Genomic DNA, 16,960 nt, shown 5'->3' with positions numbered 1-16,960 from the left:
CATGTGATTTGAAGCCTTTGCATTTGGTCTCTTGCTCTCTTCTCTCTCCTAATATGGCTGGTTCCCTTACTTCACTCAGATCTTTGCTGAAATATTATCTTGTCAGAAAGGTCATTTTTGAACACTCTATCTGAAATGAATTAGCCTACACACTGCAATGTAAGCTTTATCACAGTTGCTAGGACTTAATGTATTTTGTTACTGCTTATAGCATAAGTGCCTTAAATATTAGTCCTTACAACATAGTAGATGCTCAATAAATTTTTGTGAAATGAATGAAAATTGTGTTTTAGTTATTGGCTCCTACTGAGATGTGTAGGTTTTTTAATGTTTGTTTGCTCATTATTCCTCAATTATTCATGAATGAATGAATGAATGTTACTCATTCATTTCATAAAGTCCATCATTTTGCTTAAATCTGAGACATTATTGATATATGGATAAAAAAGCCAAAGCCTTTTATTTTTTAATGCTGTGTATTTATTAGCTTTAAAAGCACAGCATATATTTTATCCCTTGTGAGTAGTGGTTACGTTCTAGATTTAAGTTCTTGGGGATTTTTTTTCTTTCTTCTTTTCTTTTTTGTAATTAATGATTTTCTAGTTTCCAAACAAAATTAAATGTTAAGGATAGGTTTGCTTTATAAAGTTAATTGGATGCCTGTTTCTTTTTTTTTTAATAGTATAGTGTTCGACTTAAAAGGAATAGTAGTGGATGTATTTTAACTTTTTTTTTAATTTTAGCATTTTAAGAGTGTTTCCTTCCTTGTTTATAAACCTCTTTGCAAACATAGTGGAGCCTTAATTACCATGTAAGTTACTCTCATGGATACTTCATGTGTAATGAAGTATTTAAACTCAGATTGATATTGATAAGAAAATGATCTATACCATTAACCAAGTTGTTAATTGAAATATTTTTTTTTCTTCTTTATCTTAACTTTTGGTACATCCCTTTCTTCTTCTCTTTTATGATATTTTATTGTCCCCATAAGATAGATTTCTGGTTCCTCTTTAGATAGAAATATGCAATATATTTTATTTATAAATGCTTAGTTGCATAATTCTAAAAGATTTCTGGTTTGAAATATCAGGTGGCCTGTAGCTCTCTACATATGACTAGGACTTTTAGGACATAGAGAACGTGCATCACAGGCTGCATGGTCTCTTATAGGGAAAAATGACAACAAGAAAAAGAATTGATATCAAGCTTCAGGTTTCTGGGAACTTTGCATGCCAGAATAGAATAATGTTAGTGTTTGCTTAAGGAGTCTTGAGGTGAGCATCCATCCATAGCAGCTTGTGAGCCATTTTTCAATCATGTGTTTGTTCTTTATATTTGTTTTTGATCAGATCTAGATTTCTAAGTCAAAGATGCCACATTCAGCAATCGCTTTTCATCAGACTTAGGAGAGCATTTGATGAGAAAGCCTGAAAGCTTTCAATTTAATAAGCTCAAAGTATTATAGCAGTGTAAATTATCCTTTCTGCTTTAAACCTTGCAAACATGGCCTTGTTTGTCAGTTTTTAAACTGTGATGAATGTTTCCAATAAACCAGGCTGAGAAAATAAAGAGGAATAGTTGTTTATGGAAAGATTATTAAATAGATGATTGTGGATTATCATTCTTTATTCCTGAGAGAAATTAATAAGCTCACAATTTTTAGGACAGAAGATAGAATTCCAGTGCAGATCTTTTTTCTCTTCTGCCCTCTGAGGTACTTAAGCACTCGGTCCTCTAGGGTTATTGTTTGTTGTGTGAGGCAAAACTGCATGTCTTATTGCTCATTTTTGGTTTTGTTTTGCCAAAAACAATAAGGATACTGAGGCCATTTTCCAAAAGAGCTTTCTCTGGAATGTTCTAACTGAAAAAGAATAAGATATTCTGATTGAAAATTATTAATACTGATGGCAAGAGACATTTTGGGCCATCATTTTGAAGAAGGGGTTATTTCTCTAAATATGTGTCTTTATTTACAAAGGAAAGAAAACTCATTTTGTATATATTGACAAGTTAGAATTTTTTGTTACCAACAGGTTTGGCAAACATCGGAAAGATGACAAGATTGAGAAAACGGGTAAAATAAAAATACAGGACTCCTTTACGTCAGAAGAGGAGAGAATACGAATGAAGCAGGAACAGGAGAGGTAGACTTCAGTTATTTTGTTTAACATCATTAGAAAGAGGTTCTGTTTCTTTCTTTCTGCTTTCTTTTTATAATGTTAATATTTTGCATTTAATTTTATTTTCTGTGTCAATCTAAATACTGATGGTTACGAGGTGACTGTATTGTAATGAAAGTTTTGTTGTTGTTTTTTAAAGAGAGAGAAAGAAAACCTTATTTGAGCCAAAGTGGATGTCAGTGGTTTTAGTTCAGAACTTTTACCTATGAGGTAGGAGACTACATTAATACTGAATTTATCATTGCTTTAAATATACAAAAAAAAATGTTGAAAATCCTGCCCCAACGAACTGTGAGAATGCATTATATGAAAGTAATACTTAAGAAATACTCATTTGAAAATAATTTGAATTTTTATATCTCCTTTTGAATCTCTTAATTCATAATAAGAATTCAGAGCTGTTAGTTTTTCACATTTTTTTCTTTCCAATGAGACATTTGTTTCCTAATTCTTCTATTTCACTATCTTCATATTTTTTGCTGATTTTCCACTTATGTTTTCTTCCATCTTCCAGAAAGATGGTTGTTTATTGTTAGATCATTCCATGTTGAGAACCCAAAGACCAGTAAAGTGAATTAAGAGTTACTTTAAACAGCCACTTGAAAACTACTTTTATAAACTGATGAGGATTTCCTTATTAAAATTCCAGGGAATGAGAAAGCAATGTTACACTTTTGTTATTGGAGTTTACAAGGTTCATAGTGAACTCCTCTTTGTACTATTGTATTTGATTGCTGTTCATAGTGGCCAAAGCAAGGGACACTATGTCTATTTTACTTTGAATAATCTGGGGTTTAAGTGAGTTTCTGGTACCTTTATCAAGTTTATAAAGCTAAATCTTGTCCAGAACTAGGATTTTAAACCCACAACCTTGAGGTCAAATTCAATGTTTTCTGACAATTCTAGAGGTAGGATGCTTTTAGTCTTATAGCAATGAATGAAACAAACTCAAAATGTTATCCCAGGATGGTTTTCTTTAAAGGGAGATTAGTGTTTGGATATTTTTATCCATCTTTTCAATACACTTAAGGCTTTTTGGTTCTCATTTTTTGTGCATGTGTGTTTTTGTTTCATTTTTGTCTGAGTGGAATGATGACTCTGATTCTGTGTAACTTTTCAAAATATATACACAGGAAAAACATGGAGTTTTATGATGTAAGTCTGGGTTTGTTCTGCTGATTCATTCCACAATTTTATTTTTAGTTATTTTTGGTTTTGGCAGTGCTGAGAATGAAATGCAGGGACTCCTGTGCGCTATACAAGTATTCTTGTTGAGTTATACATCTCAGTCCCCAATTTTAGGGTTTTTTTATTTTAAATATGTATTTTTTAGATTTTTAGGTGGACATAATATCTTTATTTTATTTTTTATGTGTTGCTGAGGATCAAACCCAGTGCCTCACGCATGCTAGGCGAGCACTCTACCACTGAGCTACAACCCAAGCCCAAGTTTTTAAAATCATGTTGCCTTGTTCATCAGGACTTCCATTAGTTCTCATGAATTTTGAGATTTCCAAAGTTATTAATAAGCTCAAAATTTTTAGGACAGTGGATAGTATTGCTTTGCATGCACAGTATGGCATTTAATTGCTCAGAAGATAAACTTTTCTCCTAAAGAGATTCCTGTGCCTAAAAAGAGAACATACCAGGTAAACGTATATGCTCAGATTCAGCCACAGGCAAGCATGATATTTAGTTAGAGCAATCAGAGCAATAGAAAGAACCATTCTACTTTTTCCATCTCTTAAAACCCGCCAAAGGGGATAGGTTCATTAATCCTGTACCATTTTTCATATCTAAATATTCCTGCTTTGCAGTTTAAGGTGACTTATGGTTTCAATGCACGGTTCTATCAACATTTCCCAAAATGCTTTCATAATGCATCGTCAGATCTTTCCAGCCAAACAATGATTTTTACATAATGGTTTCACTTGTATTATTAATTTGCCTAAGGCACCATTCACTTCTCAGTTTTGCTTTTAATCTCCATCTCTGTACCTCTAATGATGCAATACTTCTGGGAACTAGGTTGGTCATAATGAATTTACAGTGTACAGGGGGCTTAGAGTAAAAATCTTTTAGGGTCAAGGAACAAGTGACTAGTCCATTAAAAAAATCAATTAGGATCATAATTTAAGAGAATTATTGCACTTTGACTTTGTACTTTAACAACAATTTTTACAAGTGTGTTTTGTTTAAACTCATGGATTTTGAAATAGAGCAAGTGAATGCATGAGACTTGTCGGGGTACACTAAATAGAGTGTGTTTGTCATTTTGGTATGGTGTCTCTTCTTTGTATGCCATCTCTTCTGTTCCTTCTATTGACATTGGCAATGGAATGCTCCATTTGAGAATGGAAACTGCAGCTTCTTTAGGAAACATTTGATTAGAGGAATAGATGAAAATAAATCAACCTCTGCTTAAGTTCTCATCACAGCTTTTCCCTCTGCTTACTGGCAGTGAAATATTTCCTATAACATTATTTTCCACTGTAACTATTGGAGTTCCAAAAATCATTTTGGCTGATTCCATATAAAAATAGAAAACCTGACATTCCTTAGTTATGAGTTATGACATGTCCACAAACAAATATTTTTTTCACCCACATACATCTGTGCAGCCTGAATATTACTTAAGATATAAATATTGAAAAATTGAAAGGATGGTGAGTGTGATTTAAAATGTTTTTCCTACAATGTTAAGATTTATTCTGATGGTGCAAGTAAACTAGATTCTTCTCAGCCTGGATCTAAGATTAAATTTGGTTTCATTCTTACTAACTTCTTCCTCTTCCTTCCACTTGCTGCCAACCCTGGTTTTTGAGTAAATGCTGTCCAAATGGAAGCCATGGATGAGAAACATCCCCAAGTGGGTCTGTTTGCTGGCTCTGCTAGGGCTGCCTGCCACAAGCTTGAGCTCCCACAACCCAGTTCTCTTCTTTAGAAGAGAGAATCTGGGGTGATGCCAAGGGTGAAGTTAAATAGTCTTGAGTTTTGCTATTTTGATTTACTGTTGAGAGCCCTGAACCTGGGTACCTAGCCTTTCAGAGATGCTATTGGGCCCACTGAGCATAGGCTAGCACATGGGAAGCAAGGCCCGAATGCAGTGCTCAGTCTTTTTCTGGTTGATCTTTCAGGCATGCCTAGAGACAGCAGCATCCCGGTTTGAGCTTCAAAACCAAATAATAGAACACGTTCAATTAAATGATCTCTGTAACTTCAAGTCTACCTAGCTTCCTTTATGAAACACAATGATAGATTCCTCTGTTGACCAAGTATCAGTAGTAATGCTTTGGCCTTCTGTTTTGCTACAATGATATCTCCACTGATGTGTAAATGGTAGTATAAATACCATTAGATATATACATTGTGACACAGGGCATCCCCAACAGTATTTAGCAGGAGAAAAAAAGGGTTAAGCAGTAGTGTTTAGTGTGTACAGATATGTTTCAGAAATACTCAGTTAAACCAATTTATTCATGTTTCTTTATTTCATTATTTCTCAAATCCTCATTAAGTTGATATGTATTGTAAAGCCCCAAACCAGTTATAGAGAATCATTCTCCCAACTTAGAGAAGACATCAACCCAATAGAGAAGATATCCACCCATTCCACCCCTTTTTGCTCTTCTTGGACACTAACATCATTCAGAATTCCTAGATTCCTGGGGAAATACTGATGTGAAGTACAGATGTGGCTCCTGGTTCAACCTATCCAGCTCAACTCCACTAACTGGCTCTAGAAACTGGAGGTGATTTTTTTATAGAGCTATGATATAGTTTAAAGCTAGGGTTGGGACACCCCTCTACTTTATGGATTTTATTTTGTGCATTCATGAATCTTATTACTGTTCATCTTTCTTTTTCAGTTTTCTCTTTTCCAAGTACTTCTCCCCTGCTTAAAGCTCTTGGTTCTAAGATAATATAATTCTAAAACTACAAAAACTGTGGGGGAAAACTTATAAATTTAAAATAGGAAAACAAAAAATTTATCTGTATTCATACCACTAGTTAAATATTTGTGTATGCTCCTCTGATTTCTTCTTATAAAATACATATGTCCATATACATATACTTTAAAAAGTTGGCATCTATTTACTGTTTGATTTATTTTGTGTTTTTATGTATTTTTAGACAATCATGTTGAATGTTTTCTGGAACAGGGTAATGTGTATGTGAATAGATAGATAAGGACAGAAAGAATTAAAGACAGTCTGAAAGATGAAATTATAGCTTATATTTCTGGCCAAATTCCTGAACTCTCATATAATATTTATGTCATATGTTATTCATTCTATTAAGTGAGTATTATAATGGTAGTTGGCTCACATTTTATATTTATTTGGCAAAGTTATAGTTGTTACAATATTAATATCTATATCTATATAGTAAGTTGTGCTTGGAAATATTTCCAAGGATTCTGATGCTTGTAGTGGAGATATGAAAAAGTTAATGAATTTCTTATAAAATCCTCCCAGTCATGAGAAGTATTTTCAACTCCATTATTCAATGTTATAATCATCATTTGAAGCCTTGGGTTTTTAGCCTTAGACTGTTGAGCTATCTGTGTCCTTAACTGATACACTTCTAGTTCTTGGTTTGTCATTTTGCAAGTTTTTCTGGCATTCTGCATACAGCTCCCATTCATTAGAATTCTCTCTTCCTAGTTTTACCAACATTTATTTCATTTTGACATTGTTTCCTTACCTTCATTAAGAGAAAACATTTAATGTGTTAACATTTTAAAAATTGACCAAAAGGCTGGGGTTGTAGCTCGTGGCACAGCGCTGCCTTGCATGCACAAGGCCCTCACTTCTAGCCCAGCAGTGCCAAAAGAAAATATGTAAGACAATGAGTTGTGAATCTATGACTGCAGAGCTTTGCAAACGGCAGACCAGTGGGCCCAGAGTTAACAGTTATGTTCCCTAAAGATTACAGTTTGGGGGCTAGGTCTAGTTTCCAACAATATGTCCGATTTAGCAAAATTATCGTAGGTGGGGGGACAAGTTAAATTGCATCATTAATACTAATGAGATGATATCAGTTTTAAAATATACAATGGTGAAAGTTGAAAAACAGATAAAAGAAGGTATTCACAGTGTTACTTACTAGTAACACAATCATAATTTTTAAAGAATTCAAGCACTTAAAAGACTATCCATCCCTTTCTGGGTATGGTGGTGGACACCTATAATCTCAGTGGCTTTCGTGGCTGAGGAAGAATGATCACAAGATCAAAGCCAGCCTCAGCAACTTGGCAAGGCCCCAAGCAATTTAGTTACAGCCTGTCTCAAAATAAAAAAGGACTGGGAATGTGGCTCAGTGGTTAAGCTCCCCTGGGTTCAATCCCTGGTACCAAAACAACAATGAAAAAAGACTGCCCAGACCCCATGGTACAGGGATTGAATATGGGAAGATGTTCAGTCTACATCACCCCAAAAATATAAATAAAATAAATTAAAGGCCAATTTCTATATGTTCTAGTCTTTATTTCTTTTTTAAATGTACCTTTTATTGAAGAAGCTTCCTATCTTTGGAGGTAGAGGCATTTTGTGATCTAACTGAGTAATTTTAGTACAACAGTGATTTTTCTATCCTGAAGAGTTGATCAGGCAGTTGTGATTCCCATGCATCCTACCTTTTCTGGATATGTAAAGACTATACTTCGTAGTCATAAAAAAGTTCTTTTCATTTTGGTCTACTGCAATTAGTGCTAAAAGCCATTTATTGTAAAAAGCAAAAATACTAATGAATAGAAATGTTACAAGAACAGAAGTCTTGTGTGTTTTATCTTCATCATGCATCATCCATTTTAATTAGAGAAAAGGGTGGTGAGCACTGTGACAAGAGACTGGAATTAAAATCATTAATTGATGTCAAGCTGAAGAGAGACTGTTAGCATGAATTTAGTGACAGCAGGAAAGAAATTAACCTTATTACTTTATTTAGTATATTACATTATTTTGTGTATTATTTTCTATGCAGGTTCAAGGCAATTTCATTATCATAATGGAAAAGACTTTTTTTTTACAAAAAGGAAAGGTGTGAATATTTATGTTTCAACATAACAAACTGAAATAATAAGTTCTTCACTATTTTTTAAGTCTTGATAAAACGTTTTAATTGTTGTTTCAATTTTTTTCTTCAGATTTCAAGGATAGGGAAATAGTATATGCTATTGTCCATCAATGTCAGTTCTTACAGCTGCTTGCACTAATTTAAACCTCAGAATAGTTCTTTTGTTTATAATTGGGAAGGACTCACTGGGATGCATAAAGCAATAGACATTTATTTCTTTGGCTAAGTTTTGGACTAATCAGTTTCTTCTGTCATTGCGGAGGGTTGGTCTGAGATAAATGGAATGGATAATGCTGAACAACAACCTGACTGTTGAGAAAAACTAATGACTCCTACATCTTAGAGATAATTTGTGACCTTGGGGTCACAATAAAAGAATGGAGGGGGTGTCCTTTTATAGCATTGACCATCTGGAACCATTAGGAGCTCAACTGCAAGATACTATCTCTTTTTAAAGTTTCCTTAAGATACTATGCTATTTTTATTAGGACACTGAAAATATTTTTTCCCCTGAGCCAAATATTATTTTTTTTGAACTAAGTTTCTCCACAAAGAATGAAATATATAATATAGATTTGAATGTTCTCTTTTTTTTTCAAATTACACAGAAAAATATTTGTGTGGGGGGGTCAACTTCTAACAAATCACTATGAGAAGAAGTGCTAGTAGTGTTACAAAGTCTACTTTGTAATAAATAAGACATTCAACTATCGAAGAGTATAATAAAGAAAATCAGTGACTTTTATTAACTTTGCTCCCAAAACCTACAGTACACTTCTAGTTTTTAAAATTGGATTTTCTCTGTCATTTGCTTAGCAAATTTTTTTTAGCATTCATTTTTAGAATGAACTGTGAAGTGCACTGTAGTTCAGGCTGGTAACTGGGTGGATTAGCCTTTGCAGTAGCAATCCTCCCTTGGTGGATCACAGGGATGCTACAGTTTTATGCTAAGGTTTTCATGACCAGCATAAACTGTCAGGGTTAGTTAAAAGGAATGTTGTGATCAGCCTTCAAAACTTGGGGATAAAATACATTGTTGATGACAAGGTAAGCAATAAAAATATGATTTCTTGTATTATTGAAGCTTAAAGAGACAAAAAAAAATCAGTGTTTTTAGGAGGTAGTATAGGTGGGACTGTGATGTTCATTGGATTCAATTTGGGTAAAAGAAAGCAATTAAGAGCTGTGCTTTGTGAATAATATCTCAGGCTGATGAGTGTTTCTTTGGAGATAATGACTTCTTAGAAATTGACCCCCAGTGAATGTGTGTGTGTGTGTGTGTATGTGTGTGTAGTTTGGAAAAAGAAGAGCATTCAAATCCAGGACCATCAGTAATATAATTAAACTGGGGTACAAGACGTTTGGGGAGATTATTTGGGAATGTGCTTACTTTGAGAAGACTATGTTCCCATTCTCTTTTTATGGTAACTTCCTAGGAGTACTGTACTTCCAAATGGATTATTTCCACTTTTAACAAATTTGAATAGGGTTAGTCCTTTAGAAATCAGTCTTAAACCAGCTCCTTTTTTTTTATTTAGTATTTTTTTAGTTGTTGATATACCTTTGTTTGTTTGTTTGTTTGTATGTGGTGCTGAGAATAGAACCCAGTGCCTCACACATGCTAGGCAAGTGCTCTACCACTGAGCCACAGTCCCAGCCCGTTCCTTTGGTTTGGAAGGTTCTCCAAATTTAAAAATTTGGGCTTTATATTTATATAATGATGTTTATATCAATTTTTTTCCATCAAAATTCATCACGTTCTCAAACTTCAAGAGGACCACTGGATATTTCCTATGATTATCTGATTCTCTGATAATGACCAAATACAGTCGTAAAGTGGGTTGTTGGATAAGTGAGAATTGAGCTTCAAGTTAATATCCTGTTGTGTTAAAGAAAGAACTAATTTCCTTCTTTCTGCTAGCTATTTTTTTTTCTCCCCTGACTGAATCCAGTCAAAAAGACAGTGTGTTGCAAACAATAAAACTCTCTCTCAACTTAATGTAGACTTTCCATCATGGATGTTTAGAATTTAGTGATAACTGGCTTTTATAATAACATAACTTTTATAATAGCATTTGTATCAAAATTGCTCTTAAATAGGTAAGTAGTGTATAATAAAAAAGCTCTGATAATTTTAGCTAAATTTGACATTAGACTTTGAATTGCTATTTCTCTTGTGTATTCTGTCCGTGGGACTTATGTTTATTTGCATCTGGGATCTCCTGATAAAAATTTCTCATTTTCCAGTATTCTCTTGATCTAAGGAAGTCATTAGTTCTCAACTCAGGAAATAAGGTTCTTCTCCAAAGTTTTGGGAATATGAAAAACACTTTTGATTGTCCCCATTGCTCAGGGACACTGCTTAATTACGTGTGCCTGGAATCCCTTTTGTGCTAGGTATCCTGTACAACCACAAATAGCTCCTTCTTAAATGTCACTAGATGCCTGCTGAGCAAAACTGGGCTAGGTGAATTTAAGTATTTTCATTTTATAGCTGCAAAATAAGAAAAACTAGGGAAATTTGACCCTCGGAGTCCAACATTTTGAAAATCAAGACTGAAGTAATGGTGATAGCTAGGTGTAAGGAGATAAGTAGTATGTGACACTTTTCTAGAATTAAAAAACTATTTTAAAATTATTTTAGATTCATAGGAAGTTGCAAAGATAGTACAGTGAGGTGTTATGTACTTTCATCTAGTAACTCCAGTCGTTACAACTGATTTAACTGAAGGATATGTCAGAGCCAGGAAATTGACATTGAGTGATATTCTGTGATACAGATGAACCCCAGTTTTCTTTTTTTTTTTCTTGCCTGTTGTGCAATATCTCCGTTATTTCTGATTTTGAAGTAAATGGCTATGAACAATTGTGTACAGATTTTTTCTTGGACATAAATTTTCTTTCTTTGGGATAAATACCCAGAAGTTCAATTGCTGGGTAGTATGTTAAGTGTGTTTAATTTTTAAGAAGCTACCAAACTGCTTTCCAGGGTGGCTGTACTATTTAATATTTAATGGCAGTGTGTGAGAGACCTAGTTTCCTTTTATCCTTGCCCACCTTTGATATTGTCACTATTTATTATTTTTTTAAATTTTTATTTATTTTTTATTTTTTTATTATTTGCTCAAAACATTACAATGATCTTGACATATCATACATTTGATTCAAATGGGGTACATAATCTTATTTTTCCACGTGTACAGATTGCAGGATCACATTGGTTATATAGCCACGTTTATATAGAGAGCCATACTAGTGTCTATTGTATTGTGCTACCCTTCCTATCCCCCCCTCCTCCCCTCCCCTCCCCTCCCATCACCTCTTTCTACCCAATCTACTGTGACACATTTCTCTCTCTAGCTTTTTTCTTCCCCCTCACACCATCTTATATGTAATTTTGCATAACAATGAGGGTCTCCTACCATCTTCCATGCAATTCCCCTTCTCTCTCCCATTCCCACGCACCTCTCGTCCACATTTAATGGCAATATTTGTCTCATGCTCTTTCTCCCTGCTCTGTTTTGACTCGCCCCCCCCCTTATATCAAAGAAGACATTCTGCATTTGTGTTTTAGGGTTTGGCTAGCTTCACTTAGCATAATGTGCTCTAATGCCATCCATTTCCCTGCAAATGCCATGATTTTGTTATTTTTTAGTGCTGAGTAATATTCCATTGTGTATAAATGCCACATTTTTTGTTATCCATTCATCTATTGAAGGGCATCTGGGTTGGTTCCACAGTCTAGCTATTGTGAATTGTGCTGCTATGAAGATTGATGTAGCTGTGTCCCTGTTGTATGCTCTTTTAAGGTCTTTTGGGTATAGTCCGAGAAGGGGAATAGTTGGGTCAAATGGTGGTTCCATTCCCAGCTTACTATTTTTTAGTTTAACTGATCTACTAGGTATCTAATGTAGCTCATGGTAGTCTTAATTTGCATTTCCCTAATGGCAGGTGATGGTGAACATTCTTCTGTGTCTTTATTTGTCAGCTATATATCCTCTTCAGTGAAATCTTCCTTTGTATTTTTGGCCTATGGATTGTTTTCCTATTGTTGCATTATGAATATTTTTTAGACTTTGTGAGATAAGTGATTTGTGGATATCTTCTCCCCATTTGCACCTCTCTATCTTCTAAATAGAACTTTTCACAGAAGAAGAGTTTGTAATTTTTGTGATGTTGAATTTATATATTTTCTTATTTTATGGATAGCAGTTTTGGTATCATTTCTAAGAACTCTTCACCAAACACTAGATCCTAAAGATATTATTCTATGTTTCCTGATTAATTTTTGTAGTTTTACATTTAAACCTATGATCTATTTTTATTTTATTTATTGTTTTACCAAACTAATATAAAGTCATTATTCATAAGTAATTAATTTTTTAAATTCTTTTTTATTTATATATGACAGTGGAATGCATTACAATTCTTATTACACATACAGAGCACAATTTTTCATATCTCTGGTTGTATACACAGTATATTCACACCAATTCGTGTCTTCATACCTGTACTTTGGATAATAATGATCATCACATTCCACCATCATTAATAACTCCATGCCCCCTCCTTTCCCCTCCCACCCCTCTGCCCTATCTAGAGTTCGTCTATTTCTCCCATGCTCCCTCTCCCTATCCCATTATGAATCAGCCTCCTTATATCAAAGAAAACATTCAGCATTTGGTTTTTTGGGATTGGCTAACTTCACTTAGCATTATCTTATCTAACTCCATCCATTTACTTGCAAATGCCATGATTTTATTCTCTTTTATTGCTGAGTAATATTCCATTGTGTATGTATGCTACATTTTTTTTTTATCCATTCATCTACAGAAGGGCACCTAGGTTGGTTCCCCAGTTTAGCTATTGTGAATTGTGTTGCTATAAACATTGAAGTGGTTGGGTCCCTGTAGTATGCTGTTTTTAAGTCCTTTGGGTATAGACGGAGGAGAGGGATAGCTGGGTCAAATGGTGGTTCCATTCCCAATTTTCCATGAAATCTCCTTACTGCTTTCCATATTGCCTGCACCAATTTGTAGTTTCACCAGCAGTGTAAAAGTGCACCTTTTTCCCCACATCTTCGCCAACACTTGTTGTTTGTCTTCATAATAGCTGCCATTCTGACTGGAGTGAGATGAAATCTTAGAGTGGTTTTGATTTGCATTTCTCTAATTGCTAGAGATGATGAACATTTTTCATGTATTTGTTGATTGATTGTACATCATCTTCTGAGAAGTGTCTCTTCAGGTTCTTGGCCCATTTATTGATTGGGTTACTTGTTGTTTTGGTGCTTAGCTTTTTGAATTCTTTATATACCCTAGAGATTAGTGCTCTATCTGATGTGTGAGGGGTAAAGATTTGCTCCCAAGATGTAGGCTCTCTATTCACCTCACAGATTGTTTCTTTTGCTGAGAAGAAACTTTTTAGTTTGAATCCATCCCATTTATTGATTCTTGATTTAAATTCTTGTGCCACAGGAGTCTTATTTAGGAAATTGGAGCCTAATCCCACATGATGGTGATTAAGGCCTACTTTTTCTTCTATTAGATGCAGGATCTCTGTAAATCTATGATCTATTTTGAATTAATTTTTGCATAAAGTGTGAAACTTAATTTCAGGATTTCCCCCCTCCCTATTGGTATCCAATTGCTTCATTACTATTTGTTGAAAAATCCATTTATTCTAATGAATTGTTTTTGCATGGTGGTGAGAAATTAGTTGGCCATAGTTGTCAACTTCTGGGTTCTTTATTCTGTTCCACTGATCTATGCATCTGTCCTTCTAAAAGTATTATACAGTCTATATTAGAGTAGCTGTATTTTATCTCTTGCATTCTAGAAGCGTGATTTCTTCCATTTCTTTGTTCTTTTTCACAATTGTTTTACTATTCTATCTTTTGTCCTTCCATATTAATTTTATCTCATTTTTATTGTTTTTTTTTTTTTTGTGTGGTGCTGAGACTCAAAACCAGGTTCTCGTGTACACTAAGCACACACACTATCACTGAGCAACACCACAACCCAGTATAGATTTTAAAATAATATTGTCAATATCTACAAAAATATTGCTTGGATTTTTATAGGATCTTCATTAAACCTTTATCAGTTTCAGGCACATTGACTTACACATAGAATCTTTCCATCCATGAACAAAGTTACAAGTCTTTTTTGTTGTTGTTGTTTTAAGAAATTCTTTGATTTCCTTCAGCAGCACATTATATAGTAATGGGATACAATGTAATGTTTTGATACAAGTAAATATTGTGTAAAGCTTAAAGAAGGATTAACTATGATTTCCATTTCCTCAAACAATTGTCATTTCTTTATGGTGGGAACATCTATTTTGAGATATACAATATGTCATTGTTAACTGTAGTCACTCTAGTAGTCAACAGAATACTAAAACGTTTTTTTGCCTTTCTAATTATAACTTCAAATTATTGACTGACCTCTATCCCTCCTTTTCCTTCCTAGTTTCTGGTAACCACTATTTTATTCATTACTTCTTTGAGATTAACTTCTCATTTCCACATATGAGTGAGATGATGCAGTATTTTTCTATCATTTAACATAATGTTCTCCAGGTTCATCCATGGTGCTGCAAATGACAGAATTTCATTCATTTTTGTGGTTGAATAGTATTCCACTGGGAATATATGCACTATTTTATTTATCAGTTCATCCACTGTTGAATACTTAGGTCAATTCCTTATTATGGCCCTTGTGAATAGAACTGCAATAAACATTTAAGTACGGATGTCTTTATGATATACTGATTTCATTTCCTTTGGATATATACCTAGCAGTGGGATTGCTGAACTATAAGATAGTTCTAATTTTAGAGTTCTGAAGACCATTCATAATATTTTTCATGATAATTGGATAAATTTACATTCCCAGCAATAGCATGTAAAGGTTCCCTTTTCCCCACATCTTTTCCAAGACTTTACTGTTTTTGAAATAATTATTTCAATTTGTAAGTGTGCAACAAAAATATTTTTCCATCAAAAATCATCAAAATTCTACTGATAGCTAATTATTTTTAGGTAACTAACATTCATTTATGGCATAAATTATATCAATGTATTGTAAATACTTTAATAAATAATTTAATAAAATCTTAGTAAATTGAATATATGTTCAGTAAAAGTGGTCAGATAAGGCCTACTTTTATTTATTTATTTAGGTACCAGGGATTGAACCCAAGGGTGCCAGACCACTGAGCCACATCCCAAGCCCTGTTTATTTTGAGACAGTGAGAACTAAGTTGTTTTGGGCCTTGCCAAGTTGCTGAGGCTGGCTTTCAACTTGCAATCCTCCTGCCTCAGCCTCCTGAGCCACTAGCATTACAGGCATGTCCCACTGCATCTGGCTGCTTTTTAATTTTAATGCAGTCAAATTCATTTCAGAATTTGACTGGATGTGTATTTCTTGTCCTTAAACTCAGAATTCTCTAGTTCTGTATATATCACATGAAATCAATACCGCTGTCATTAAACTGGAGTCACTTTTTGCTATTAGTGACATGAACAGTGTGAATTCATGTTTAAACTGTAGTATGTTTAATGTTTATGCTTATTTAAAATACACACACACTCACATAGCGTATATGTGTAACTTTTAAAAAAAATCAATTCTTGCCTTAATCATGTCATGCCTCACACTATGCAGGTAGATGCCAGAGGCCCTTTGTTCACGATGATTTTTTAATGCTAGTTAATACATGAAAATGGAAACCTAAGATTTAAATTATGAGTGTTTCTTACTGACGTGAATAAAAAGTATCTGAAATTATTTTTTAGCATACATGACATTACTTGACAATATAAAATATATATAACTTAGCATTTAATACCTCTGCTCTTCCGGTAGCTGCACAGGATAAAATGTATTTTACAACATGTTTTGGTGAATGCTTCTGTATGTAGGTTTTCGAGACGGAATAGTTTCTCTTATTTCATCTTTGTTATAATTTTACAGGATTCAAGCCAAAACTCGAGAATTTAGGGAGCGACAAGCTCGAGAACGTGACTATGCTGAAATCCAAGATTTTCATCGCACATTTGGCTGTGACGACGAGTTGATGTACGGGGGAATGTCTTCTTATGAAGGTTCTCTGGCTCTCAACACCAGGCCCCAGAGCCCAAGAGAAGGGCACATGATGGATGCTTTGTATGCTCAAGTGAAGAAGCCGCGGAATTCCAAACCTTCACCTGTAGACAGGTAGGCTCCAGGGGCGATCCTGGTATTGCTTTCAAATCAGCTATTATATAGTTTTTGACAAGGGAGTAGATTGTTCATCAATCCTCAAACCTGAACTGCCTGTTATTAATGGCTTTTTAAAAGCTGTTGTGTCTAAAGTATTGAATTTACACAAATCGAAGCCTAATGGAGAGAGCAGCAAGAGGTTTTGATAGCTTTTCTAATGATTCCAACATATTTCATCCTGTTCTTCAAACAGTTTTAGGCCTAAGAACCAACCTTTAGTTTATAACTCAAATAAAAAGCAAACTTGAAATTATGGCCCTTCTACTTAAGCAATATTTGCTTTTATTGCTAGGAGAGGCTCCAGTTAGGGTAATTAACTAGGTGAAGAATGACATGATTTGTTCCAGTTATGATTTAGAAGGGCCACCTTTTTGGGTAACATAATTTTATATTATGAAAGAATTAGTAAATGAGAAATACAGCAGAGCCAGT

The 16,960-nt window shown here is 34.2% G+C and overlaps 1 protein-coding gene across 12 annotated transcripts in view; it reads left to right on the top strand.

Annotated features, from left to right (window-relative positions):
* Positions 1 to 16,960, top strand: part of Pard3 (par-3 family cell polarity regulator) — a 656,694-nt gene that overhangs the window by 485,498 nt on the left and 154,236 nt on the right. For 9 of the 12 annotated variants that reach the window (XM_077803009.1, XM_077803007.1, XM_077803010.1 and 6 more), the window contains 2 exons: positions 2,037 to 2,147; positions 16,241 to 16,483. In XM_077803009.1, coding sequence (XP_077659135.1) covers positions 2,037 to 2,147; positions 16,241 to 16,483 — 354 coding nt within the window. The remainder of the gene's footprint in view (positions 1 to 2,036; positions 2,148 to 16,240; positions 16,484 to 16,960) is intronic. The other 3 variants (XM_077803013.1, XM_077803012.1, XM_077803011.1) reach the window with 1 other exon arrangement.

Source organism: Urocitellus parryii, chromosome 9, assembly GCF_045843805.1.
Source record: "Urocitellus parryii isolate mUroPar1 chromosome 9, mUroPar1.hap1, whole genome shotgun sequence".
NCBI lineage: Eukaryota > Metazoa > Chordata > Mammalia > Rodentia > Sciuridae > Urocitellus > Urocitellus parryii.
Note: the sequence above shows the minus strand (reverse complement) of the source record. Positions and strands in the feature narration are given on the sequence as shown.